A 26,444-nucleotide genomic window follows, 5' to 3' on the forward strand; every position below is an offset into this window, starting at 1 on the left:
ATGTGGTAACATGCCATGGAAAAATGGGCTTTGTGGCCCTTTTATAACTTAGCAAGTTAAGTACGTCACCAATTTCCACAATGTAGGCCAAAAGAGTACTAACCGGGGCAGGGTCCCGACATACATGTAGTAGGATGGTTTGACCTTACGAATGAATAATAATAATAATGGGCCCTGAGAATGTGAGTTGATCTGACCTCACAGTAAGTCTAATTATGATAATAATGATGACATTTATAATATAAATAACAGTCAGTTTGTATATATATAATTTGTTCTCAAACACGAAGTACTATGGGGATGGGCCCCGAGAGTATGATATGATCTGGCCTCACAAAAGTACTAATTATGATAATAATAATGATAATACAATAAGTGAGCTGATTTGAATATGCCGCACCCTATCACGTGATAAACGTGGCGGGCGCGGAGTGCCTTGGTTATAAGTTATCCAACCGACTAAAACCACATTAACTATGGTTAGTTGTATGGAGATGGGCCTCGAGATGGTGAGATGATTTGGCCTCACATACGTACAAAGTTACATGTACATACATGTACACATATACAAAGTTATACGGGGATGGGCCCCAAGATTGTGAGATGATCGGGCCTCACAGATAAAGTATTACGGGGTTGGACCCCGAGATGGTGAGATGAAATTTGCCTTAGAGAAGTATTATTATGGGGATGGGCCCCGAGGTGGTGAGATGATCTGGCTTCAAAGAAAGTATTCAAATGATAATAATAATGGAGTTTATAGTAATAATAATAGTCAATTTGTATAATATAATTGGCCTCACAAATAAAATATTATGGGGATAGGCCCAGAGAGTGTTAGAAGGACTTGCCTCACAGATAATTTATTTTTATGGGGAAGGGCCCCGAGAAGAAGAGATGGTTCTGCCTCACAGATAAAGTATAAATGGGGATGGGCCCCGAGTTTGTGAGATGAACTTGCCCCCACAAGATGGAGCATGTACATGTATTTATGTCACCTTGTAAATTTGAATGTCAATGTATGCCTTGTGTACTAAAGCAAATTTTGGGTCCTTGGTCCACCCGTTTTATTTTAGAGTGGTCAAGAAATATTCAAGAAACCAATGCGGGTAAGCCCCGGAGACGGTGAGATGAATTTGCCACACAGGATGGATTATGTATTAAATGTGAAAAAGAACAAAGAAAAACATGAATTTAAACAATGTAGGGCCCCTAAGCCCTGTGCATTTAAAACGAGTTTCGGTCCTTGGGCCACCAGTGTCTTATTGTAGTGTTTGTAAATAAATATACCAGAAATATATGGGGTAGGCCCCAAGACGGTGAGATGCGGCAGATCTGCCGCACAGATGGACTGTGTATGGGATGCAACCCCAAGACCCCAAAATGTTTCGCTCCATCCACAGATGGAATACAAATACAGTACATTACAATGCCTAGAGATTGCGAGGTGATTCGGCCTCACAGAAGGTTATGGAATGATATTGCCTCAAATTAAAAGCAGGTCTGGGGTTATACCCCCGAGATGGCTAGATGAATTCAGCAGCATTTTTTGTATCTTATGTGGATTTTAATCCATGCCACGTCAGCCCTAAAGTACACAACCCGATGCTATTGATGGCTTGAATTCCCAAAGCCTGTTAAGAGACAGAGTAACGGGCGTACGTGGTGCAGAAATATGCAATTATTATTATTATTATTATTATTATTAGCTGTTCCGACGTAGTGGTCGGAACAGCTATTGAAATCGTCAAGATTTTTATTTGTTATTATTATTATTAGCTGTTCCGACCGTCCGTCGGAACAGGTATTGTTTTCGTCTAGATTTTTATTGTTTTTATTATTATTATTCTTTGTTTCTCCCCTTAATCCCATAGCGTTTGTACACGTTTTTGCGGCAGCCTAATCTTCTAAACCATAATACGAAAGAGTGAGTTACTATACCAAATTGAAGCTTAGAACAAAAGCTTAATTCTTATCGTAAAAAAAAAATTAAATTGTTAATTAATAAGCCTTAATTAAGCTTATGAATATTTAATTAGCAAATCTAGTTAACACCATATCTCAAAAAGTAGACCGCCGATCCTGAAACTTTTTTCAGCTATACACTAGTCAGGTCCTGTTAAGGTGATTTCTGACATAAAATTTCGGACGACGTCACCATGACGTCATGTAATAAACGTTAAGTGTCTGTGCACAAACACAATGGCTCTTCAAATCTATACTTTAAACTGGTCAAAAACACAATAACTTCAAAATAATTTATCTGTTAGTTTCCTAAATATCATATTATGTGTAGAAAAATACACTGATTCTAATAAGATTTGTTTCAGTCCATAAAAGCAATCAATGTTCGTCTATTAATTAATTAATCAATTAGAATCTTGGCATCATGGGTACAACGTAGTACTTCATAAACTGGGTGCAGTCACTTTCATTGCAATGTTTAAATTTCTCTATGGCTCTTGCAACACACTGCAGACCTGTATGGATTGAGGACTCTCAGGGAGAGTCTAAGAAGATGATGTCGCGATGTTTGCATCTTTTATTTGTTTTTGAAAAATGTCAACTAGTAACTAATTAACCACATGACCCTCATTTGCATATTAAATTAGAAAATCCTTGCAGCACCACATCTCAAGAAGTATATAGCCGATTTTAAGACTGTTGGTAGCTAAAGACTCTTTGGGGATTGGAGATTAATTTAAAACCATGACCTCAAGTTGACCCCTACTTCCGGGTCTGATATACGTCTGATCGCAATTTTCTTTTCAATTTTGTACTTCTTGGGTACTGTATAACTATTCCACGGCCTTAAAATCCGGACGACGTCACCATGACGTCATGTATTGCACGTTTTGTGTCTGTGCACAAACATAATGGCTCTTCAAATGTCAACATTTAAATGGTCAAAAACTTAATAACTTCAAAATTATTTATCTGTTTGTTTCCTGAATTTGATATTTTGTGTCAAAAAATATACTGATTCTAAAAATAATGGTTTCCGTTCATTAAAACCAATCAAGGGACGTCTATCATTAACGAATAAATTAAAATTTTGCCGTCATGGGTACAACGTAGTACTTCTGGATGTAGTCACTAAACTGCGTGCAGTTGTCTTCATGTGGCTGTACACTGTCTCTATGAATGGTTGCAATACAATGTGGACCTGTTTGCATTGAGGACTTACTTGAGGGGAGTCTACCACGCTGTCATGATGTTGGCATCATTGTATTTTTTTTCCTAACCGTGTTATGGACATACTCCATTGGATTTGTACACAACAAATAGGCATACATTGGAATCCTACGATGGTTCAGGGTTTTCGTTAAAACGAATGTACGTTCTAATAGGGTTTTTTTGTAAAAGGCATTGGATTGGGGTAAGTTACACACCATCGTGTACCTTATGAAATTTGTTAGTACGAAAAACACAATTTTAAAACTGTGACGTCATCACGTGATAATTTATGATAATTAGAAGCTTTAATGAGTTTTTCTTTGCAGCACTATATCTCAAGAAGTGAACGGCCGAATTCAAAGTTTTTTTCAGTAATAGACTCCTTAGTCATGATAGATTTGCATTGGGTAACCGTGACCCCGATTTGACCTCTTATTCCGGGTCAACCGGAAGTGGGACTATATCTCAAGAGTTACACAACCGATTTAATTATTTTCTTCAGTTATAGACTCCTTAGGCATTAAATTTTGTTGGGGAAAATTCGTGACCCCATTTTGACCTCTTCTTCCGAGTCAACCGGAAGTGGGACCATATCTCAAGAACTACACAACCGATTTTCAAACTTCTTTCAATTTTAAAATACTTAGACATTAAATATTAACTTTGAAAACTGTGACCTTGTGTTTACCTTTATTTCCGGGTCAACCGGAAGTGGGATCATTTCTCAAGAACTACACAACAGATTTTCAAACTTTTTCAGTTATAGACTCCTTAGGCATTAAATATTAACTTTGAAAACCATGACCCCCATGTTGACCTTTTCTTCCGGGTCAACCGGAAGTGGGACCATATCTTAAGAACTACACAAACGATTTTCAATTTTGTTTTGGTTATTAACTCCTTTGACATTGGAAATTCGCATTGGCTGGCCGTGACCCCATGTTGACCTTTACTTCCGGGTCAACTGGAAGTGGGACCATATCTTAAGAACTACACAACCGTTTTAGACTCCTTAGGCATCAAAAATAAAATTAGAACAACCGTGCCCCAAATTTAACCTGTACACAACCGATTTTCAAACTTTTTTTACAGTTACAGACTCCTTGGTCATTTTAGCACTTAATCCAAGCAAAATAACACGGAACAGCTGTGTGTTTGTTCACAAACATCTAATGTCTAGTTATTATTATTATTATTATTATTATTATTATTATTATTATTATTATTATTATTATTATTATTATTATTATTATTATTATTATCGTTATCGTTATCGTTATCGTTATCGTTATCGTTATCGTTATCGTTATCGTTATCGTTATCGTTATCGTTATCGTTATCGTTATCGTTATCGTTATCGTTATCGTTATCGTTATCGTTATCGTTATCGTTATCGTTATCGTTATCGTTATCGTTATCGTTATCGTTATCGTTATCGTTATTGTTATTGTTATTGTTATTATTCGGCCAGTGTCAAAAACAAATACATTATACAAGTAAAACAAGGATAATAAGACTTCAAAAAAGGTAACTTAAATACAGGGTAACTAGAGGAGCGGGATTAGACAAAAGGTACAGGACAGATACGGGATGTGGAGGAAGGAAGAGGAAGGGACAACAATCCATTCTAAGACGGCCAGGATAAACAAAAGCGTACTACGACAACGACAGCGCGTTACAATATATAAACAAGTAGCAGGCATCAGCACTAGGAATAGGATGATAAGAATCTAGTAAAATACGTACAGGTAAAAAAAAATTAAGGAAATTTGTTTGAAATTGTATTGCTAGAATCTGTAAACAAGTACATTCGGCACACAACAAATATTACAATTAGAAGTAGCCCAATTTACAAAAATACTGAAATAACTTACCAGTAGCTTGAAGGTGTGAAGATCAAAGACAGCCAAATATAAATATAAAAAAACTGCAAAATGTTAATAACAATAGAAAACACAAGCAAACTTAATATTAACAAAGAGCAAAAAAAAAGACATTGAAAGTAGAACATAAGTCACCCAACTTAAACTGAACTCTTCATTCGTCATGCACCAATTTCCTTTCTTTTATCATGATGCCAGTTTGTAACTCACAAATTCTGAACTAAGCACCAGTGGAATCAAACCATTCACATCTGCTCTCATGGTAGTAGTACAAGAAAATTGCTGCTATACCAAGAGAACTGTGTGTCAATCTGAGGTGCTTTGTATGTTACAAAACGATGAGTAACAACAGAACAATTTGAATACAACATTTTTATGACCATGAAATTGTTTAAAACCTGCTAGGCCTTAGAGTTAGACCCAGTAACATGTCTAAGCCCTTAAGTTGTGATGACATGAGGAGGCTTCTAGAAACTATAATAAGGCTCCCGGGGAGTAAGTTTCTTGAGTAGAAGTAGGTTATTACCTAAGCCCTACCTTAGTAAGCGGAAGCACTACCTTTTTTTGTCCAGGGCCAAGCATAATGATTGATAAAAAACATAAAGTGTGTTATTTAAAAAAAATGTTTAATAACAGGCCCTGTCGATGTTCCCTCTTGTTGATGAACTCCCCTCAATCAAATTCTAGCACTCTCAGAAACAATCGTTAATCTTTATTTATTCAGTCATTGAAAGTTTTACCTGAATTTGTTGACTGAGTTTGCTACCTCCATCGTTTGGATGCCACTTCATGACTTGCGGCCAGTTGCTCCGCTTCACCTTCAACCTTCGACCTCAACGTCAGACCTTTTCTCCTAATTTTTTCTCGTGGAAATCGATAAAATGTCAAGCCATTTCCAGCTATTCGTGCAACCCCAAGCACTACATCCCGTATTTTAGCCTGTGAGATTACGAATCTACGAATTCCCCCATAGTTTGACATACATGAACACCTTCATAAAAGTACAAAAATCTTTTGTGTGTGTGGTTTGACGTCGCGTTGTATGTGTGATGATGTTGTGATTTTTACGCCGTGTTTTTTGGTAACAACATGGCGTCCATAAACCATGTGACTGGTCACCTCATGTCGTAACTCTCCCAATATACGGCTCTGTGTGTGATGTATGGTGTTTAACGATGGTTTTGGTTAAAAACAGCTTTCTTAAAACTTAATTTTTAGGAGTAAAGACGATCTTGCGGGATTTGTACACTTGTTTATTTTCATTGCCAAGTATTCACTCTATCATTTAATGGAAAAAAATACAAGAAATATTTTGGCTGTTGGTGACCAATTGAGAAAATATTATTCAACGTTTCGATTTCTGTTTATTTTGCGATGTATTTTTTTTAACTGACTTTGGGCAAAGGTTTCAAAATAAATTATATATCAAATAAAAAGAGTAATAAAGCAGCTGCAAGGCAAATAGATTTTTACAAAAACCAAGTCAAGGCTTTAGACAAAGCCTTTTTATAACAGGTCGATCAAATTCAGATTTGCCATATGATTAAAGCCTAAAAATATTTTATTTTATATTTTAAAAGTATCATTAGATATGTCCAGTAAAAGTATTAACAAAAACTGGAAAAATATTTTTTGAAGACATGTCTGGCTCCCAAACCACTGTGGTATGGGCTCACTTACATGTGCAGGTTTTTAGTGAAACAAGGCAAACTTATACAATTTATGCATATTTCCCTTTCTTCCATTTTCCACCTTAAGTTGTTTGAAGGGTTACAAGAGACACTTGCATGCAAACACGGTGTTATAATGATATCATTTCTACTACGATCATGGCAGATGCTTAGATATTAGTGAAAATGAAAGCTAAAAACAGCAATTTTTTTATTTTTACAAACTATGCAGTATTTTCCCTGCTTGATATTTTGTTGGAGGGTTTCAAGAGAAAAATAAACACAAAAAATTATGTTGCAGGTCAACCCATTTTTTGCCTAGATTGAATAGACTAGCGGTGCATTCTGTTATACAAGCGAGGCCTATACCCTTACGGACTGTGAACGAAGTAACACTGTTTCAGCCCAGGAGTAGGTGGCAAACCTGCCTATGGCGACATTTGATTTGGAATGATCAGTTAAGTGAAGCCCTCACTTTGAAGTAACCATTCCACCTCTTGAGATATCTCATTATTAACTAATAACAGAATCTTTAAAAACTCAGTCCTCCTTGTTAGTGTGTTCATGGTTGCTTTTATTTCTTTACAAGTTTGTTTATTAAAGGGCGGCTACAGGATGCTCTGAATTATATAGTTATTACTTTTTTGTAGTAGATGGAGTCCATAAGAACCAGAAACAAAATATAACAAGTCTCTTACCTCACATTAAAGCATGGTAAAAGTTTTGTTTCTCCAAACAAACCCGTGCAACAAAGGACTCATATCGCTGTCTATTTGCTATGGAAAATAGCCACCTCCATTGGCCAAAGCTCCATTGGCCCAAACCCTATTGGGAAATTGCACCAATGATGTCAAGGGGCAATTGCATTCGCTATTATAGACTCTTGGCTGAAAAAGACGCACGGCGAGGTGCATTTTTGACCTGTAGCCCCTGTTTAAAAGGTTTCTATTGAAGTGACCTACATATACATGTTTCTAAATTATCAGAATTAATGCTACAATTTTGTGTCATAACTTTTACTTTCATGTAGTTCTGTTGACAAAGATGAGATCTCCATCTTGCCGCTTTTAAATGCTGGGTTTAATCGTCGCATATTTGAGAATGCCAACACTGCTACCTGCCTGAACGAGCTTTTGCAGTTGGAGTATGGAGAGGTTAGGTCACAGATCAAACTCAGGTATTGTCTGTTAGGGTTATTTGCTTACTTAGAGTGTTACATTATCATTTGATCAATAAATAGAAGTTATATATGTATAATGTCTCAAAGGAAAATATGTGTCTAAGTCACTTTACTTGCCTTAAGAGGGAATACTAAAATTTGCATTGTTCCCTATTTCCAAAAGGCAATTTCAGTTTTACACACAAAAGCAGTCCCTCTGCTGTCTTATCCTCGATGCCCTGTGACATGCGCACTACATTAGCATCCATTTTTTCCCTACAGTCCCATTGTCTCCGGTCAGTCTGCCAGGTCCACCCAACCAAAGGGGAATTGCCATGGCAAGAAATGTGACAAGTTTTAGACACCAAAATGTTAAAGTGAGTCTTTAAATGGGGCATGAGGAGACAAAATTGCCGCTATATTTACAGTGAATTTATTCTTAATTTGAAAAATGTAGAGAAGAGAACAGAGTGCGTTTAATGTTGGTTCTCTAAGCATTTAGAAAGGGAATGTCATAATAATAATAATAATAATAAAGAATATTTATAGGGCGCCAAAATCCACCAAAATGAGGTGCTCAAGGCGCACAGGAGGGGGAACCACACACAGCTAGGAAAATAAGACAAACAGACCAGTTACACATAGGCAAGATTAAGCAGTGTGATTTTCAACTTAACCTTGAAATATTGCGGATCTGAAGAGGCAAGTCATTCCAGAAGGTGGGTCCAGCATGGGAAAATGACCTATCGCCTCATGACTTGCTACTCTTAGTGACCTGTAGCATGCATGTATTGGAAGATCGGAGAGATCGCACAGGAGTATAAGCTTCAACCAAAGAAATGTTATATATAGGAGCAGAACCATTAATGCAATAAAAAAAAAGCAACAGAAGTTTGAAAGTAATACGAGATTCTACTGGTAGCCAGTGAAGTGACTTCAGAACCGGTGTAATGTGAGTGTGTTTCCTGGTAAGAGTGACAATGCGAGCGACTGTGTTTTGTAATTTTTGTAGTTTAGAAAGTTGAGTTTGGGGTAAGTGAAAAAGAAGACCGTTACCGAAATCCAGTCAAGAAGAAATGAGAGCATGGACTATTTTCTCAGTGGCTGGACGTGTCAGGTATTTGCGGATCAGGCCAACATTTCTCAACTGGTAACGAACAGATTTACACACATTGTATATACATGTATGACCTGACATAGACATTGTACAATCAAAAGTTAATGTATACCAAGGTTTCTGCAAGAATGAGAGAGAGGAATCACAGAATCAGCAATCTTGAAAGAAGTAACATTGATCTTATCTAATTGAACCTTAGAACCAAATAATAGAAACTCAGACTTAGCACAATTCAAGTAAAGAGAGTACAGACTCAACCAGCTACAAATATCCTCCAAACAAGAATGGAACCTAGTGCCTGACTTTGACTTGGGGGAAAAGAAACGAATGACTGAATGTCATCATCAGTCAGCTGCACAATAAGGGAATCAATGTTTACCGACACGAAGTCGAGGTAAACTATCAAGAACCAGGCCTCGGCTGGTTTAAACCACTAGTTGAAAACCGATTCAACACACTTTGATTCCCATTCATAAATACCTTTTCGGTAAAAAAACATAAACACTTTTTGGTCAAAAGGTAAAATAAACGCAAACATTATAATTGTTCAATGATTTCTTTCAACACAACACCCTGCCAGCTATGAAATGGTAAGGCCCTTGGGTAAACAACTCCTAATAAGGGAATGCTAAGCGCGTCGCGCGTATTGCGTGATGTTGCACAACTGTTTCAGCCGTTGCTCTCGACCAATAGGAATGAAGAAACTGTGTTATAATCACAGGTGCAAGTTAAGCTCATGTGTCACGCCCATGTTTCAACACTTTTTACTGGTGTTATATCATCCGCTCAAACGACCGCTTGTGATGCCCTCTCGATCAATCAGAATGGATAAACTGTCTTAGGTATTTATGAATGAGGGATGAAAGTGAGCCTGCTGTGAATAAAAATACCTGTTTAAAAGTTTCTGTTGAACATCAACCTGAGTAAGAAAGTTATCACCTAAAGTGTAATCAAACTGGACAGACCTCATCTCAAGAGTCGGGGTTGAAATACTACATTTGTCAACACTAAGAAATAGACGCCGTGTTTTAGACCAGTCAAGAATTCTATCTTAATCAGCCTGCAAACAAATTTATCGGCTGTGCAACCAATCTCCCGAAAAACCATCATCAGCATAAAGTAAATATATACTTAAACATTCAGGGAGACTGTTAACAAATAATATAAAAAATATGAGAGGTCCTAGACTGGAACCCCTTGGAATATACCAGAGGGCACTTAATAAACATGTTAAATTAATATCGAGGATAAAGAATATTCATTTTGGTTTTTACCAGTACAGAGGGCACTGTTTTCCATTCAGATGAAAAACCATCCACGACTACTCTATGTTTGATACCAGTTCGCTAACTTTGTAACAAAATTAAAACATTTAGATAGATATTGTGAGAATTCAGTTTGTACAAAAGAAAATCATGATTGACTCAATCAAATGCCTCAACAATATCCAACTGCTCTCTCTGATGAACAGCACGGTATGCATCCAGTAAAAGTGAAGGAAGATTTTTTGGAAAAATCCCTTCCTAAGACAAAATTACTCAGTAATGGCAGGTCGAACATGAGAACAAATCTGCTAACATGTATAGGGAACACTGCAAGTGTAGTATTCTCTCTACAGTTAAGTATTAGTTCATAGACACTTTAATAATAATAATAATAATAATAAGACTTGTAATGCGCACATATCCACCCTGCTGGGTGTTCAAGGCGCAGTAAAACCAAAAACAAAACAAAAACAAAACACAACACAAAGAAAAACAGACACAACAAAATTAGTCATTGAAAACCTGTGACATAAGATAAGTTTTGAGAAGAGACTTGAATTTTGCAGTACAAACACAAGATCGAAGATTAAGTGGTAGAGAGTTCCAGATGCGTGGGGCGGCTACAGAAAAAGACCTGTCACCCCATGAGTGTCGAGACTTGGGTTCAATGAGGAGAAGCATAGAACTTGATCGAAGATTCCTTGATGGAGTGTAAACGTGAAGCAGTTCAGAAATATAGTGGGGAGCCTTGCCATTAAGAGCTTTGTGGACAATGAGCATCAGCTTGAAGATGATTCGTTGAGAGATAGGCAGCCAGTGTAGTTGTTTCAGAATGGGGGTGATAGAACAGGATTTTCTAGACAGTGTCACAATGCGGGCAGCAGTATTTTGGAGCCGTTGAAGTCGGGAAATCTGGTTGTTAGGAAGACTGTAGAGAAGAGCATTGCTGTTGTCAAGACGAGAAGTAACAAATGCGTGAATGACCTTTTCAGTGGCACTTTTGTCCAAGTACTTGCGAATCTTACCTATATTCCTGATGTGATATGATGATAAACGAACAATGTTGTTGATGTGTGGCTGAAGTGTCATCGATGAATCAAAAATAACCCCTAAGTTCCGAGCTTTCAGCGAGGGAGCTATCCGAGCATCACCGATGGAGATGTATTGCACTGAAACCTTAGTTAACTGTTGACGTGACCCAAATAGAAGGAACTCTGTCTTATCATCATTTAACTTCAGGAAGTTTTGTTGTGTCCAACGTCGAATCTCTTGGATGCATTTCTCAAGTCTTGCAATAGATGCATTGGCGTTTTCTTGAGAAGATTTAAACGTGATGTATAGCTGAGTGTCGTCTGCGTACACATGGTAATTCAGATTAAATTTCAGGATGATGTCACGAATCGGTAAAGTGTATAGCGTAAACCACTGCGGGCCGAGTACCGACCCCTGTGGCACAGAGTAGTTCAAAACAACAGGGTCGGATATCGCGGTGCCAATACATACATGCTGAGTTCTATTGTAGAGATACGATTTGCACCATGCTAGGGCTGTGTCCTCTATGCCAAGGTGATTCTGGAGCCGAGAGAGAAGGATGTTGTGATCGACAGTGTCAAAAGCAGCACTCAAGTCTAGCAGGACTAGTGCTGTTAGGTTACCATTGTCCATTGCAGAGAGAATATCGTTGCTCACACGGACTAGTGCAGCCTCGGTCCCATGGAAAGGCTTGTATGCTGACTGGAACACGTCGGACAGGTTGAAAGTATGAATGTGATCAGAAATACGTGATGAAACTACTCGTTCGATGACTTTTCCAAGATATTTTAAGTTTGCAACCGGTCTGTAGTTTTTGAATATCTCCTTGTCCAGGTTTGGTTTCTTGATGAGCGGCCTGATGTAGGAAACTTTGAGGCTATCGGGGAAACAACCGGAACTGAGGGATTCGTTTACAAGCTTAGTGATGTAGGGTACAAAAATATCGATGTTTTGCTTTATCATGGATGTTGACACTGGATCCAGCTCACAGGATTTTGAAGGAGATTTCATAATAACCCTTTGAATCTCAGCAACAGTCGCAGGCTCAAACACAGATAGTCTACACTCTGGTTGAAGTTGTGGCAATGTCTGCGGCACGTTGTAAGGGACTGATGAAAATGATGAGCGGATGTCTGAAATCTTGGTGACAAAGAATTTCTGGAACTCATTTGCTAAGTCCTGGTCATTGTAAGTGGATGGAAGGACAGGGGTTTTGGGTTTGAGCAACAACTTACCAATTATCTTGAAAAGCTTCTTTTGATCTCCTGAGGATTCTTGTACTTGAGATGAATAATGGATGATCTTTGCCTGGTTGATCAAATTCCTAACTACTTTACATTGGTTGCGATATTCTTGTCGTTGAATTGCCAATTTGCCATTTTTTTTCCGCCACTTCCGCTCCAGTTGACGACAGATCTTTCTCGCTGTACGAATATCATCATTGAACCAGGAGACTTCAGTTCGGACCTTGACTGATCTCGTTTTCCAAGGTGCGTATTTATCCAAGATGTCACTGACTGTACTCTCATATTGGCTGACATAGGAATCCAAGCAGTCGTGATCAACTTCTAGATTTGCTAAATGGGAGCCTATGTCGCGGAACACTTCGGTAGGATTAACATGTTTCCATTGTCGGCTCTTTATAGTAACGGTTGGGACTTTGGGCTTGCACAGACTCAAGTTACACATGACTGCATAATGGTCTGATAATCCAGGTAGAATAACAAAGTTTGAGACAATTGGTGGGGAGATTTCACGAGTTATGACAAGGTCTAGGCAATGACCGAGACGATGAGTCGGCTCCTTGATATGCTGGGTAAGACCAAAAGCCTGAAGTAGATGCTTAAACTGGTTTGCATTGGTGTTGTGGATGTCATCAACATGAATGTTAAAGTCGCCTGTGATGATGATTTCCGATGGATGAAGCAGATATTCCAAAATCAAATTCTCAAACTCCCTTAGAAAACTTGAGAAAGTCACATGTTGGCCGTTTGAATCCCTCTCAGGTCTGTATACAATAACAAGGCGAACAGATTTAGAGTTTCCGGAAAGTTCAGCATGAAGAGATTCAAAAGTTGTGTACTGGACGTCATTACTTTTCACAGAGACGGATAAAGTAGATCTGTACAGTATTGCAACTCCTCCACCAGTCTTGTGAGGTCTTGGGATGTGATGAAAGTAGTAGCCAGCAGGGGTACACTGACGACATGTTAAGTTGTCGTCTGGTCTCAGCCATGTTTCTGAAACGGCAACAAGGTCCAGATCTTTTTGCAGAACAAAATCAGCAAAATCGGCATACTTGTTACAGATGGACTGTGTGTTCAGAACACAAAGGCTGAGTTGAGATTTGGCTGGAGTCACTGGTACTGGAACAGATGGGAGTGTAACTTCGGGTACGGGGGGTTTATGAACAGTTCTACGGCGACCAGCTTTTTTACCACGATGTGTAGGTCGGTAAACAGTGCTGGGATTTACAAAAAGGCCAAGGTTCTGTAATGATAATATACAGGAAGGCAGAAGAGTTGTAGCATGTGTGGATGGGGCATAGCGGAGACTGAGAAGCTTGTTCCGTGAGTAGGAATTTGCAGAGTTTGGACTAGCTTCTGCTGAGTTTGAGTACAGAGCTGATTTGAGTGGCTGCTGTCAGGCGCTCAGTCAAAACAAACATTCCACACTATTGTGTTTTTTGTAGTTGTTTTTTTTTGGGGGGGGGGGGGGGTAGAGGGGATTTATGTTGTTAGCAAAACGTGACAATATCAATTAAATAACATTTTCACAAGCTGGTTGTATGGCGTGTATTCGAAACCAGACGATGGGTATGAATCAACTGTTCTTAAAACAGTTTATTACCACTTAATTGTAATTAATCACAAACGATATACATATAACATTGCATTTTGCCATTAAACCTTTTCACTTGACCTCAGTTGTTTGGTGCTGGGCTATATTTTTGTGCATGAGTTGCTGTATGAAAATTGCCCCTTATTATTATTGTAATCTCTTTCACACTCTCACATCTTATCCAGGGCCGTAAATGCATTACTTAGTGCACTTGAAAAATGCTCAGATGCAGTGGAAATAACCAATGAGAATCGCACTGTCCAATTCATCAACACAGCCTATAAACAGCAAATGGGATATACCAGTGAGGAACTAGTAGGCCATGAAATGGAAGACCTCCCTCGATGTGACAAGAACAAACCAGAGCTTATGGATTCAATTTACTCCCAACTCAAAAAGGCAAAGGTAGGAGAAGACATTTGAAATGTTGATTTGAACCCAAATTGCAGACCCAAACCACACTGGGTTAGTACAGCATTTTGGACCATAATGTAATCCCTATACAAATGTACCCTAGTCACACTATAGCCAGAATGACTTGGAATGCCTTCAAAATGAAAATTCATTGTACATGTTAAGTGCACTCCAAATATTTGGTCCCATTCTTGTGGCTGGCTAGAATGTTTTGCTCATGCTCAAAACTAAATGTACAAGTGTATAAAAGTGCATATGGAAATGGAGAAATATCGAACAGCATTCTAAGTGTATTCTAACTGCAACGCTGACTGTATTCTAAATGTTCTAATGGCATTCCAACAGCATTCAAAACATTTTGATCGCATTCCAGGGAGAATCGAAAGGCAACATGGTCCAGGGGGTCCATACTCAGTGGTGGTTGGGCTTAGACTGACCAAAATGCTAGATTCAGCAGCATATTGTACCATTCGCAGTACATGTACATTCTTAATATTCAAAGTGTTTTAGAATTCCAACCATATTCAGTGGCCATTCCAGGAGCGTTCTGACTGCATTTGAGGTGAATTTAAACGACATTATTTTAAAGCTTCGTCAATTTGAAATTCTCTCTTGAATATGAAACTTATTTTTAAAATTCTTCATTCCAGCTGGTTCTGCTTCATTCCTGCTGATGTTAGTGTGACGGGGCCTTTCAATTGAAAATAAATACTATTGTTGTAATCCTGTATTTTACAGACTTGGGAAGGTATGTTGTACTCCAAGAAAAAGAATGGGGAGAGTGTGCCCCAGCTTGTTCACATCAGCCCTATAACTGGACAGGGAGGGTAAGTTTTTGTACAGTTGTCTTTCCTGCAGACTTGTTAATGGTTACATGTATGTCAGACCACACATGCAAATACATGTACATATGTAGGCATCTTAAACTGTACACTGATAAGCGGTAAAAAAAAAAAAAGAATACACTTGTAGCGTAGACGGGGCGCAACAAACAATTTAAGAAACGAACCACAGTTTTTGGGGTGGCTTTTACTTCCAGCCACAGTAGCAATATTTATTTACTGCTCAAAAACCTACATACAAAATTACTTTCAACTCTAAGGTTAAGACCTGGGCCCTTTTATTGATACAACACTGAGACAATGACTATTGAAAATGTTCCTAAAATGCTTGTAATAAAACAGAATTTGTGGGGCAAACTAAATGTAGAGAATTTGTGGCTGGTACAGAACTACTAGTTAAATAAAGTGGGTATGCTAAAACATTAGAAATACCCTCTAGATAATCAAGGAAACTTACATGAAATCGAAGCTAGCATGCAGCGCACCAATACAAATCATACATGTACTGTACTTGCATCAACCCAGTATGCCAAGCCTCAGCCCTCCACACACAAGATGTTGCCTGGCCGTCCCCCAAAAGCTAACTCAACCCAGTGTAGTATTCTCTGACCAGGGCTGTGAAGTTAAACACTAAAGAAATATCACTCATGGAAAAGAATGTGCTAATGGGCCATTACAAGTGTCACATCAAGTATCTAAACAAAAGGAACTGGTCCAGTGAGTTTTGCCAACAAAGTATACAGGTGGATACATGAATGTAAAGTTTGACAAAGGAACACAAATTAACAAGATACTAGCTGTCAATCTCAACAGTCACTGACCTGGACTAGTCCACATCCTCCACAGGGGAGGAAGCTGAGCACTGAACAATACAGTTGTACCATTATAGTGAAAAGGGGGTATTTTCACTACACACTGAACAGTTTATCGGTCAGAAATTCCTAACCATAATATGTTATTTGTTTCAGCTGAACGTGTTTGGGTTTTTTAATGCTGGTTTGGGGTGTTGTTTGAACCACTGTCTGATAAAAATCATAGTGTCTGAAGCCTTCTCCACCTAAAGGAACACAGTGCATTGGATTGGTCGAGTTGGTCTTTGAAAAGTGTGTAAAACCGTTTGTTAAGAAATCTATATGGTTAGAAAGATATTTTAAAAGTAAAGTATAATAGTATTCACAAATTTGCCTCGAAATTGCGTGTTTTTTTTTTACTTTGCGAACTAACAGAGCCGGCCATTTTATGGAGTCGTAAACTTGACTCCCCAAAATGGCGTGTTGTTTTGATTCGAGGCCATTCCTCTATGCCACTCCTTTTATGTACTTTGGGTCAATATCGCTCCTTTTATAAGTATACCCAATTATGATGATGATAACTGTAACATTCAATGAGATACAGCGATTGGCAAATGTAAATTTGTAACTTAAATACAATGTACATGTACATGTAGCATGTAATTTTATACCCGATGGTCTTAACATGATAGCCATTGAGGTTGATTCAATATAAGAAAGTTTGCATTTAGGCGTTGAGAAAGAATTGGCGAGAAGAAAAGAAAAGAAAAATAGTAACAATAATAACAATAATTTAAAACTAGATTTGAGAGTTTGTGAACAAACTCGGGAGTGTAAAAGTCTGGTGTAAAAAACAATAATTGCACCATGCTTTGCTCTCAAGATTTATAATTAATGATCAAAAATTGCAAATATTGTCAAAACAACATGATGATGTCATCATGACGTCATTTGAGTTAAAGAAGTTTATGTCCTTAACTAACAATACACAAAGTTTCACCTTGTCAAACTTTTGGTTTGGCAGACACACAGCTTTGAAAAGTGCACCTTCAAAGCTTACCACGTGACACATGATGATGTCATCAAGCTAAGAAACAATATGTTTCTATTATGAAGGAAATTATGAATACAAATTTTGCAACAATTATCATAAATTCTCACACAGACATCTACAAGTAGTAAACTTAATTTTTTTAAACCAGACCTTTGCCAGACTTGTATTATGTGATTGTAACTTCCGGTTTAGACAGATTGAAAGGTCAAGAAAAGGTCACTAACAAATCCATTTTTGTGAAGTTAGTAAAGCCCTTTCATATGATGTATAGGTTGTCAAAAAAGCTTATGTGGTTGTGGAAGTATGAAGAGACTAACTAACTGTATGTATGTTTTAAACGCCTATGCGCGCAATTTTGAAGCGGAAGACAAGATCAAAATGAGGTTATGTCTGTGAGGTGTTTAGGGAGTTTGCGATGACAGTTCCGATGATGTATTGATTGTAAGAATCAAAAGTTATGATTTTTTTGAATTTGAAATAATAAACTTTGAATTTTCATAACTCAAGAATTGATGAGGTCATTATGACGTAACTTGAACGGTCTCCTCTCCCATTGGATATCTAACTATGTGTAGGTTCAAGTTCATACGATCTTTGGAAAGATGTTTCTGTTAGCAGACAAGGGTCGTAGAGAAGAAGAAGAAGAAGACTTTGACTTTTCAAATGGAACTTTATTGCTTAAAACAATCTTAAAACAATATACAAAAGAAGAGCTGTTCCATTGAGTTTACAACAAACACATAATTACTTAAGACAAACAAATTTAAAAAGAAACCAACCGAAGCTGGTGCAGTCGCAGAAATAAAGTAACTTATATTAACCAGGTAATTTGGTCCTTGACAATGGTGAAAATGGCGTTGTTTATGTTCCACTTATTTTTGAAGGTAGGCAAATTGTTCTGAGACTTGTAAAACATAAATTCAGACATTATTTTGTACTGGATGCGACTGCGCCAGATAACAAAGGGATCAGAGAAATTAGATTTTTGGTATAACCAATAATCAACGGATTTGAAACTGATGATGAGGTAGTTGGAGAGACGGACGACCTCGCGTGGGCGACCTTTGACATGTGGAACGAGGGTCCAGTAGATGGTGAAATCAAGTGTTGATGTTGGTAGAAGTCTTTGGAGTAGGCAGTGCAGAAGGTTTAGAGAAGATTGGACGGCCGGACAGGTGATGAAGAGATGTGTGATCGTACCCTCCTCACCGCACCACCCACACATACGGGATATGTCGGGTTGAAGGTGGTGTAAGACTTGAAGAGATGGAAGGATGTTATGAAGAAGTTTGTATTGAACATCTCCTTCCCTTTTGGAGGTCGGAAGATGGTGTATACTCTTCCACTGAATGTTAACATTTTCGTCAATCTGACCTGTTCTCTGCCAGTGGATGGTGATTTTTTTCGACAGGTTGTTGAGTGTGTCATTGAAGCATTTGTACAGGGTTTTTGTTGTTGCTGTCAGTCCATCTGTATCGGTCATGTGGAAGTGTCGTGGCCGAGCGGTTAAGAGCACCGAATTCAAACTCTGGTGTTTCTGATCAGCAGAGTGTGGGTTCGAATCCCCAGCCGTGACACTGTGTCCTTGAGCAAGACACTTAACCATTGCTTCTTCCTTCGGATGGGACGTAAAGCCGTTGGTCCCATGTGTTGTGTAACGCATGTAAAAGAACCCAGTGCACTTATCGAAAAGAGAAGGGGTTCGCCCCGGTATTCCTGGTTGTGGCTGCTTAATGCGCCGTAGCACCTTGTAAACCCTTATAAGGTGCTAAATAATTGGGTCTCAGAATTCATCACTGCAATAACCTATCTTTCTGAAAGTTTGTATATACTCAGTGCCTTGAGTACCTTGTTTGGTAGATACGTGCGCTATATAAGACTTCGATATTATTGTTATTATTATTATGACAGTGATGTTATGAGGCGCGGGACGGCTATTGTTCTCTTCATGCCTGTCCAGGGATCGGTTGTGTCCGGTGACATCAAAGATGTTTGATGATGATGTGATGAGGCGTTGGAGGTCCATGATGGCTTTTGACAGGCGTCTGGTGGAAATTCTGAGTGTTACATCCTTCTTGAAGTGTTCCGGAGGGTGCCAAGATCCGGTATTCATGTCAAGAAGGTCCTTGATTAGGCGGATCCCACACGTCGCAAGTCGCCGAGTGAGGCCGCTCCCGTCTCTGCCATCTACCTCATTTAATAAAATACTATTAATTGGTAAATTAACAAAAGCAATGAAATCAGTGGGAAGTGTTGCAACTCGAGCTCCTACATGTATCTTTAACCAGGCATGCATTAACTCACTGTGGAAGGTGGGAAGATGCGGGAAAAACTTTGAGTCAATTTCGGTGGAAAACAATTCAAAATCGAGCCCAAGCCCGCGGTACTGCCTGAAATAGTAACTAATGAAATCAAAACATGGAATGTCGTTGGGTTTCAACAGGAAAGTACGAAGTAAATTGAAACAGAAAGTGAGAATGCGTGCCCGAAGACAAGTAAGACCCAAACCCCCTCTGTCCTGGTCCAAAAATAATATACTCTTCTTAAGCCAGCGCCTTTTACCGGCCCACACGAAATCGATCAATTTTTCTTGGAGTTCATCAATGAGTCCTTCGGGTGGCGAAAGTGTTGCCAGAACATGGAGCAATTTGGATGCGGCGAGTTGATTTGCCACCAGGACCCGTCCTCTAAAAGACATTGTATAAGACAATCCCTTCCAACGTGAAAGACAATGTTCGAGCCTCTGGCGACACATAGACCAGTTTTTTTTAACAATACGCATTTGAATTACCTAGATGAACTCCAAGAAAAACCAAGCCTTCGTTGTTCCATTTAAAATCAAGTGGTTGCTCTGTCCTATCAACCCACGAACCGACCCATAGTCCCTGGGATTTAATCAGATTCAAACGAGCAGCAGAGGCTTTGCTGTACAAATCGTAAACGCCTTTGACAATGTCAAAGCCACGGTCTCTGGTGACAAAAACGGTGACGTCGTCTGCGTACGCTGAGATGTCAAGATTTTTACCACTTTGGCATGGCAGTGTGAGGCCACCGTCGTCTAGTGTGTTACGTAGGGTATGCAAGAGAGGTTCGATAGCAATCGAAAACAAAAGGCCTGATAGTGGGCACCCCTGCCTGATTCCCTTTTCAAAAGGAAAAGGGGCAGTGAGTGACCCACCCACTTTCACCATACTCTCAGTTTCTGTGTACATCAATTTGACATAAGAGATGAAGTTTTGACCAAAACCCATCGCTTTCATAGTTTTGAATAGATAACCGTGGTCGACATTGTCAAGTTTAAAAGAGCAAGGGGCACATTTTTGGAATTACAAAACATAATACTGTCCCTGATGAGATTGATATTGTTGTGGATAGAGCGCCCTGGCACCGAGTAGCTTTGGTCTGGGTGTACTACTTGGTCTATCACATTTTTTAACCTGTTTGAAAGAATTTTTTCCAAAAGTTTGTAGTCTGTATTCAGCAACGAGACCGGGCGCCAGTTTGCTACATCCAACAAATCACCCTTTTTTGGGAGGAGGGTGATTGTGGCTCTCCTGCAGGAAACCGGTAAGAAGCCCGTTGCAATTGAGTCATTGAACAAGGAAGTAATGTCACCTTTGAGAATGGGCCAGAAATGTTGATAAAATTCAGACGTAAGACCGTCCAAGCCTGGGGATTTATTACGACCAAGTTGTTTGACTGCAACATCTAACTCTTCGGCTGAGATCGGCCTGTCGCAGTCCTCCGCGTCGCCGGGGTCAAGCGTGGGTATGGATTAAAGCAGGCGCTCGCACGCCTCCTCATCGGTGTTAGTGCGGCAATACAAGTCTGTAAAAATGGTGGATGTGTGCATTTATTTCACTACTACTTTCAGTAATTTCGCCAGATGGAAGGCGAATTTTAGTGATGTTTTTTGCACGTGAAGTCGTTCCATACTGAAGAAGTAGCTAGAGGTAGTGTCTACTTCGTTAATGTACTTAAAACGGGCTCTTATGAGGGCACCCCGAGCTTCCTGCTGGTACAGAGAAGTCAGGGTGTCTCTCTGTTCTTTGAGAGCAGATTGCGTGTCAGCAGATAAATGAGGCAAGGACTGAAGCTGCTGGATGCTTTCGTTGAGAGTCCGGAAGGATTCCCGTTTGGTCTCAGCGTTTTTGGCGCTGAACATCTGCGTTGGTTGCTTAATTTTTTTCTTGCCAAAATCCCGCCAAGTACGAGTATTACTGAAAGAGGATTTTTGGGATTGCCATTGTTTCCAAAAGGTAGAAATGGTGTTCGTGTAATCCATGTTGTCCAAGGGGGAGTTATTAAAGTGCCAGTATGGACTACCTCTCCGTGGGGAGGAAGATACTTTCCAAGTGACAGTCACTGCGCTATGATCGGAAATAGCACAGGGAATAATTTTACTCGAGACCATTGATGGATAAAGATTATTGGAAAAATAAATTCTGTCTAGTCTGGCCTTGGACATGTGGTCTGCACTACACGGACCATTCCTAAACCAGGTGTACATGTACTCACACTTGGTGGGGTTTTGTCTGCGCCAAACATCACAAACACTCAACTCACTCAGCAAGTTTCGGAGCGACTGAGCAACTTTAATCCTTCTTAGGCAAAATTTGCCTTTTTTCACAAAACCTCAACAAATTTTATACCATTGGAAAGAGGACGGCAAGAGCAAACCAATGGTGTTTATTTTATTTCAATAGCTTGTATAATGGAGAAGCTATGCTCATTTTAAACATGGCAGAGGGCGTTTTGAGTCTGTCAATTTCTTACTGATTAAAAGAGTGTGGAAACTGCTCCTGATTTATTCATAAGAGCATATATCAAACATAATAAATTTGACAAAATTGATCTTGGTATTCACATCCATGGGAAAATAGGTGATAATTGTGTCTTGTTTACATATTTTAAAGCCTAATTATATATTTAAAAAAAGGTAAACAAATTAAAATACATGAAGCGTGAATATATCTCTTTTTTCCCATTTCAGGTACCTCAAGTCTTGAAGATTCAAGCAAGTCAGTTTCTAAGACATAAGCTGCACAATTAACCGCTACCTTGGCCTTTGAAAACTGCACTTTATGCCAATAAACAAATGCTAATAAAGAAATATGGGAACTTGTGTGGTAAATCTTTTTGTAATAATAGTTACCAAGTGTTTTATTAAAAATAGTATTTGTTTACTTCTCTGTTTATTATGACTCAAATTTTAAGCCCTTTTTTCATTTTGGAAAGTTAAAATAAACATTGCCAAATAATAATGTCTTCAAATTCCGCACGAGAAACTTATTATTATTATTTTTATTTTTTTTTTTTTTTTTTTCCTTTCTATCTTATTAAACAAATAGTAATAAAAGTCAAGTTTAAAACATGTACATGTATGTAACCTCGAACAATGGAATGAAGATAAAAAAGGCCATCAGAACGTAATTTATTTTAACCCTCTCCTATTCTGAATTATTAAAACCAATAAATCCCGGGGCGAACGTCGCCGCCCGTTGTTTCTTATTCGGTCTGGTTTTTGTGTATCAGCGAATTGCGCAATCTTTCAAAGACTGGTTTCCTAACTCACGCGGCAACGCTTGCTGATAAGCCATTTTTAAGTCAGGGGACACGACCATTGAAATGGCAATTTGCGCAGACACGGTGTGTCGGATAGTCTCGGTGGGATCCGGAAATCAGAGAAACAGTGCGCCCGCTACGTTCATTCATCACAAGCGTGTACAGTTTTTGCCGTGCGTGCAAAGATCGAACGTTGGCTGTGTGTGATCGGGCAACACCAATGGTCTTGGAACCAAGACTATGTGTCAAGACTATGTGTCATCGATTTTGATGGTTTTTTTTTTAAGAACCTTCTCTATAAATTTGCGATAGTTAATAAAACAAAAAAAAGTGCATAGACACCCAGTTCAGAGTATAATCTTTCAAATAGAGTTCTGTCAAAGAACTGTAATGACCTACATGTATAAATATGACATTTTGAAGCATTTTCAGGAGAAAAATCGACATAATATGTCCGTATTTCATGTATTAAAAAAACTTGGCAAAAATTCCATTTTTATGTACGTGAATTATTTCAAAATAGTACCGTTGGAAAGCTGACAAAATTCTACATCATGTACTTTGGTTTCTCACATTATCTCGAAAGAAAGAGCACCCTCCAGTTTTCTTGAAAATATACTTCTTGTGGCAGTCGACAAAATGGCCGTTCAGAAATTTAGACGCGTCAATATCTGGTCCCAAAAATGCAAAAGTAAACTTAATTTTTCACAATTTTACTGCAGCTTTTTCTAAGATATTTTGTTTTCTATGGATTTATTTCTTTATTCTTCAGGAAAACTGAATACTTGTTTGATTTGGACAAGGTTAACGTTATCAATTGGCGAGTTATTCACAGCTACTTTTCACACACAAACAAATACGTTTTACAAAACTGCCATTTTGACAGACTCGCTATCCTTCTTTCAGAAGAGGTGTGAAATCTGTCCAGACAGGGGTTAATAGTACAATTGAAGTCACCGCCCACTATTATGTGGCCGTCATTGTGCTGAGTACAATGGGTGCGGAGAGCATCAATGCTCTGGATAGCGACACTGTCAGTTTGCGGGATTAATACATTGTAAACATGATATGTTGTGGAGTCCAACACAATTTTATTGTACAGAATCTGATTTTTGAAAAGAGTGTTGGAAGTCAAAATATCACATTTACAAGTTTTTTTAACTAGTGTAGTTACCCCTGCCCCGCGAGAGTCACCCGGCGCGCAGTGAACGTGGTAAGGCCAGTGATCCCAGCACGAAGATTCTTCATTTAGTTTATAGGTTTCCTGCAGGAAAACAATGTCAGGGTTTTCAAGAGTCAAATCAACATATGTTTTGATGCTCAGATTTTTGAGTTGTTCATAACACCCTCTGGTGTTCAGGGTAGCAATGCTAAGGGCCATGAGAAACACAAGGAGACTGATCATTTTTTACAGGTGATGAGGGGTTCATCGGGATCCAGTCTTTCAATGATTAGCCTGAGCCTCTGCTGCTGGTGTTTTTGAAGGAGGGGGCTGTTCCTCATGGGTTTCAGCTGTTGAACAAGCCCCGGGATATCTGGAGTGAATTTCCGTGCGATATTGCACGCTTTTTTGCTCGATTTGACGGCCTTTAAGAATTTGATCATCTCAGCGTTGTTTAAGGGGCCTTTGCGAACGTTTAAGTTAGAAAACTCATTGTAGCCTGAGAGTACTGACTACTGTCTGAGTACACAGAGTCATGTTCACTTTGTTCTGATCCCTCCTTCATCGGGGTAGACGGGGTGGGGGATTGACTTTGGGAAGGGCAGGGAGAGGGGGAGGGGCGTGGTGAAGAAAAGGCGCGGGTTTTGGGGGAGGGGTTGGTTGTTGGGGCGGGGCGGGAAGACGTACTTGTTCTCAGTGGGGTGAGAACTGGAGTCACGTCCTTCGCTGCGGGTTTGGGTTTTTTTCTCTTGGGAGACAACGGTGGAAAACGGGGGAATATTTTGACGTGAGGGGGCCGGTGGGGACCATAAGGGTGTGGGCATCGGGGTTTTATCCCCGGCTGGACCGGTTGCTGCTTCCGCTGATTGGGATGAGATTTTTGGAGCTGAGGATGGCTGTTTCCTGGTGTCTGAAGACTGTTTGGATTTGGTGGGGGGTTTGGCTGGTGGGGGGACGGGTTGGGGTGGAGGAAGGGGCAGGGCGATTAGCTGTAGGGCCAGTGGGGAAGTGGGAGGAGGAAGGGCGGGGTGAGCTAGACAGGGGGATTTTTTCAGGGGTTTTGTTTGGTTTTGATTTTTTTGCAGGGTGTTGCGGATCGGATTTGCCCCTGGAATGGTTGAAAACTGGGGAGGGGGCTAGAGGATTATCGCCTGATTTGGGCTTGGTGTTGGATTGGATGGGGCCTGTGCGCTTTTTACAGGCTTTGCTGAGATGACCAATTTCTCCACAGTTGAAGCATTTCGCCGATTCAATCGAAAGAAAAACACAATAATTGACACCATTGTTGGTAAGGTTAATGTGGTCAGGAATCGTGATGTTTGGGTCGATTAAGACAAAACCCTGTCTTCTGAACGACACCACATGAGATGGTTTAGGCTCATTTATCCCCAGGGAAATGGGTCGGATCGGAGATATTATTCTACAAAAATCAGAAATATTGTCTCCAAGAACAAGAACAGAGTTTGGGATTTCCGGATAAACGTTGGAGAAAACGATCCGGGTGGCAGAATTAACAAGGGGTGTCATTCCGATGTAATGATTTTTGTGGTGAAGGCCTTGAATAACGGCCTCTTCTACATCGGCTCTGGATCTCATGTACACTGCTATGCGCCCATTGGAAATGCGTGAGGCCGAGACAATGTCAACATCGGGCATGCATTTAGACAGCGATTTCAAGTAATTGTTTAGAGGAATTTCTTGATTTGTATGGAAGGCAACTCCGTTCTTGCGTGTCATTGCAACAAAGGGGTCGGAGGGCACCCCATTGTTAGCTCTCTCCTGACTAGCCATGATGGCTAGCCAAGGCAAAAACCAACAACGAAGTGAAAAACTCCTACCCAAAAAAAAAACCAAATTGCAAAAAAAAGATATTTAAAGCAGTGATTACAGCAATCTATAAAACAATAGCAACAGACTGGTAAAAAATATATGGACAGAGGGGGCCTAACACCCTAATAATTGGTGGTCACAATCAGAGCTCGAGTGTGCAACACTTACCCTGAAGAAGAAGAAGAAGAAGTATCAATAAAAGAAATATATTTTAAAGAAACGAACAAAAATAAGAGGTGTTCCAGGCTGTTGGCCCGAACACCTACAAAGAATTTGGATTATGCCATGTTTAGAAAGCAATTTATGACTTAAAAGGTGCAAACATGAAAAAAAAATCATAATTTTTTTTTTTTAATGATGTCGTCATGACGTCACTTCATAATTAACAGAAACTGTCAAATAACCTACCAAGTTTCAACATGATCGCACCAATACTTTGGGAGTTACAAGACTTCAAAAAGTGCACCTTTAAAGTCACCTGGAAGTGGTATTTTGTCAAATTAAAGCTTTTTGATGAGTGGAATATGAATAAACAATTAACTAAGGTTTACAAAAATTAGTTTCCATGTTATTTACAAATTTAAAAATAAGCCCAACCCGAGAGGTGATGTTCATGACGTCAATCGAGGCGCGATAGTTGAA

At 39.3% G+C, this 26,444-nt stretch overlaps 1 protein-coding gene across 4 annotated transcripts in view; it reads left to right on the forward strand.

The window, feature by feature from the left end:
• LOC139941977 (high affinity cAMP-specific and IBMX-insensitive 3',5'-cyclic phosphodiesterase 8B-like) overlaps positions 1 to 26,444 on the forward strand; it is a 232,362-nt gene that overhangs the window by 80,181 nt on the left and 125,737 nt on the right. For all 4 annotated transcript variants that reach the window (XM_071938629.1, XM_071938628.1, XM_071938630.1 and 1 more), the window contains 3 exons: positions 7,761 to 7,907; positions 14,330 to 14,549; positions 15,297 to 15,385. In XM_071938629.1, coding sequence (XP_071794730.1) covers positions 7,761 to 7,907; positions 14,330 to 14,549; positions 15,297 to 15,385 — 456 coding nt within the window. The remainder of the gene's footprint in view (positions 1 to 7,760; positions 7,908 to 14,329; positions 14,550 to 15,296; positions 15,386 to 26,444) is intronic.

Source organism: Asterias amurensis, chromosome 9 (genome assembly GCF_032118995.1).
Source record: "Asterias amurensis chromosome 9, ASM3211899v1".
Classification (NCBI taxonomy): domain Eukaryota; kingdom Metazoa; phylum Echinodermata; class Asteroidea; order Forcipulatida; family Asteriidae; genus Asterias; species Asterias amurensis.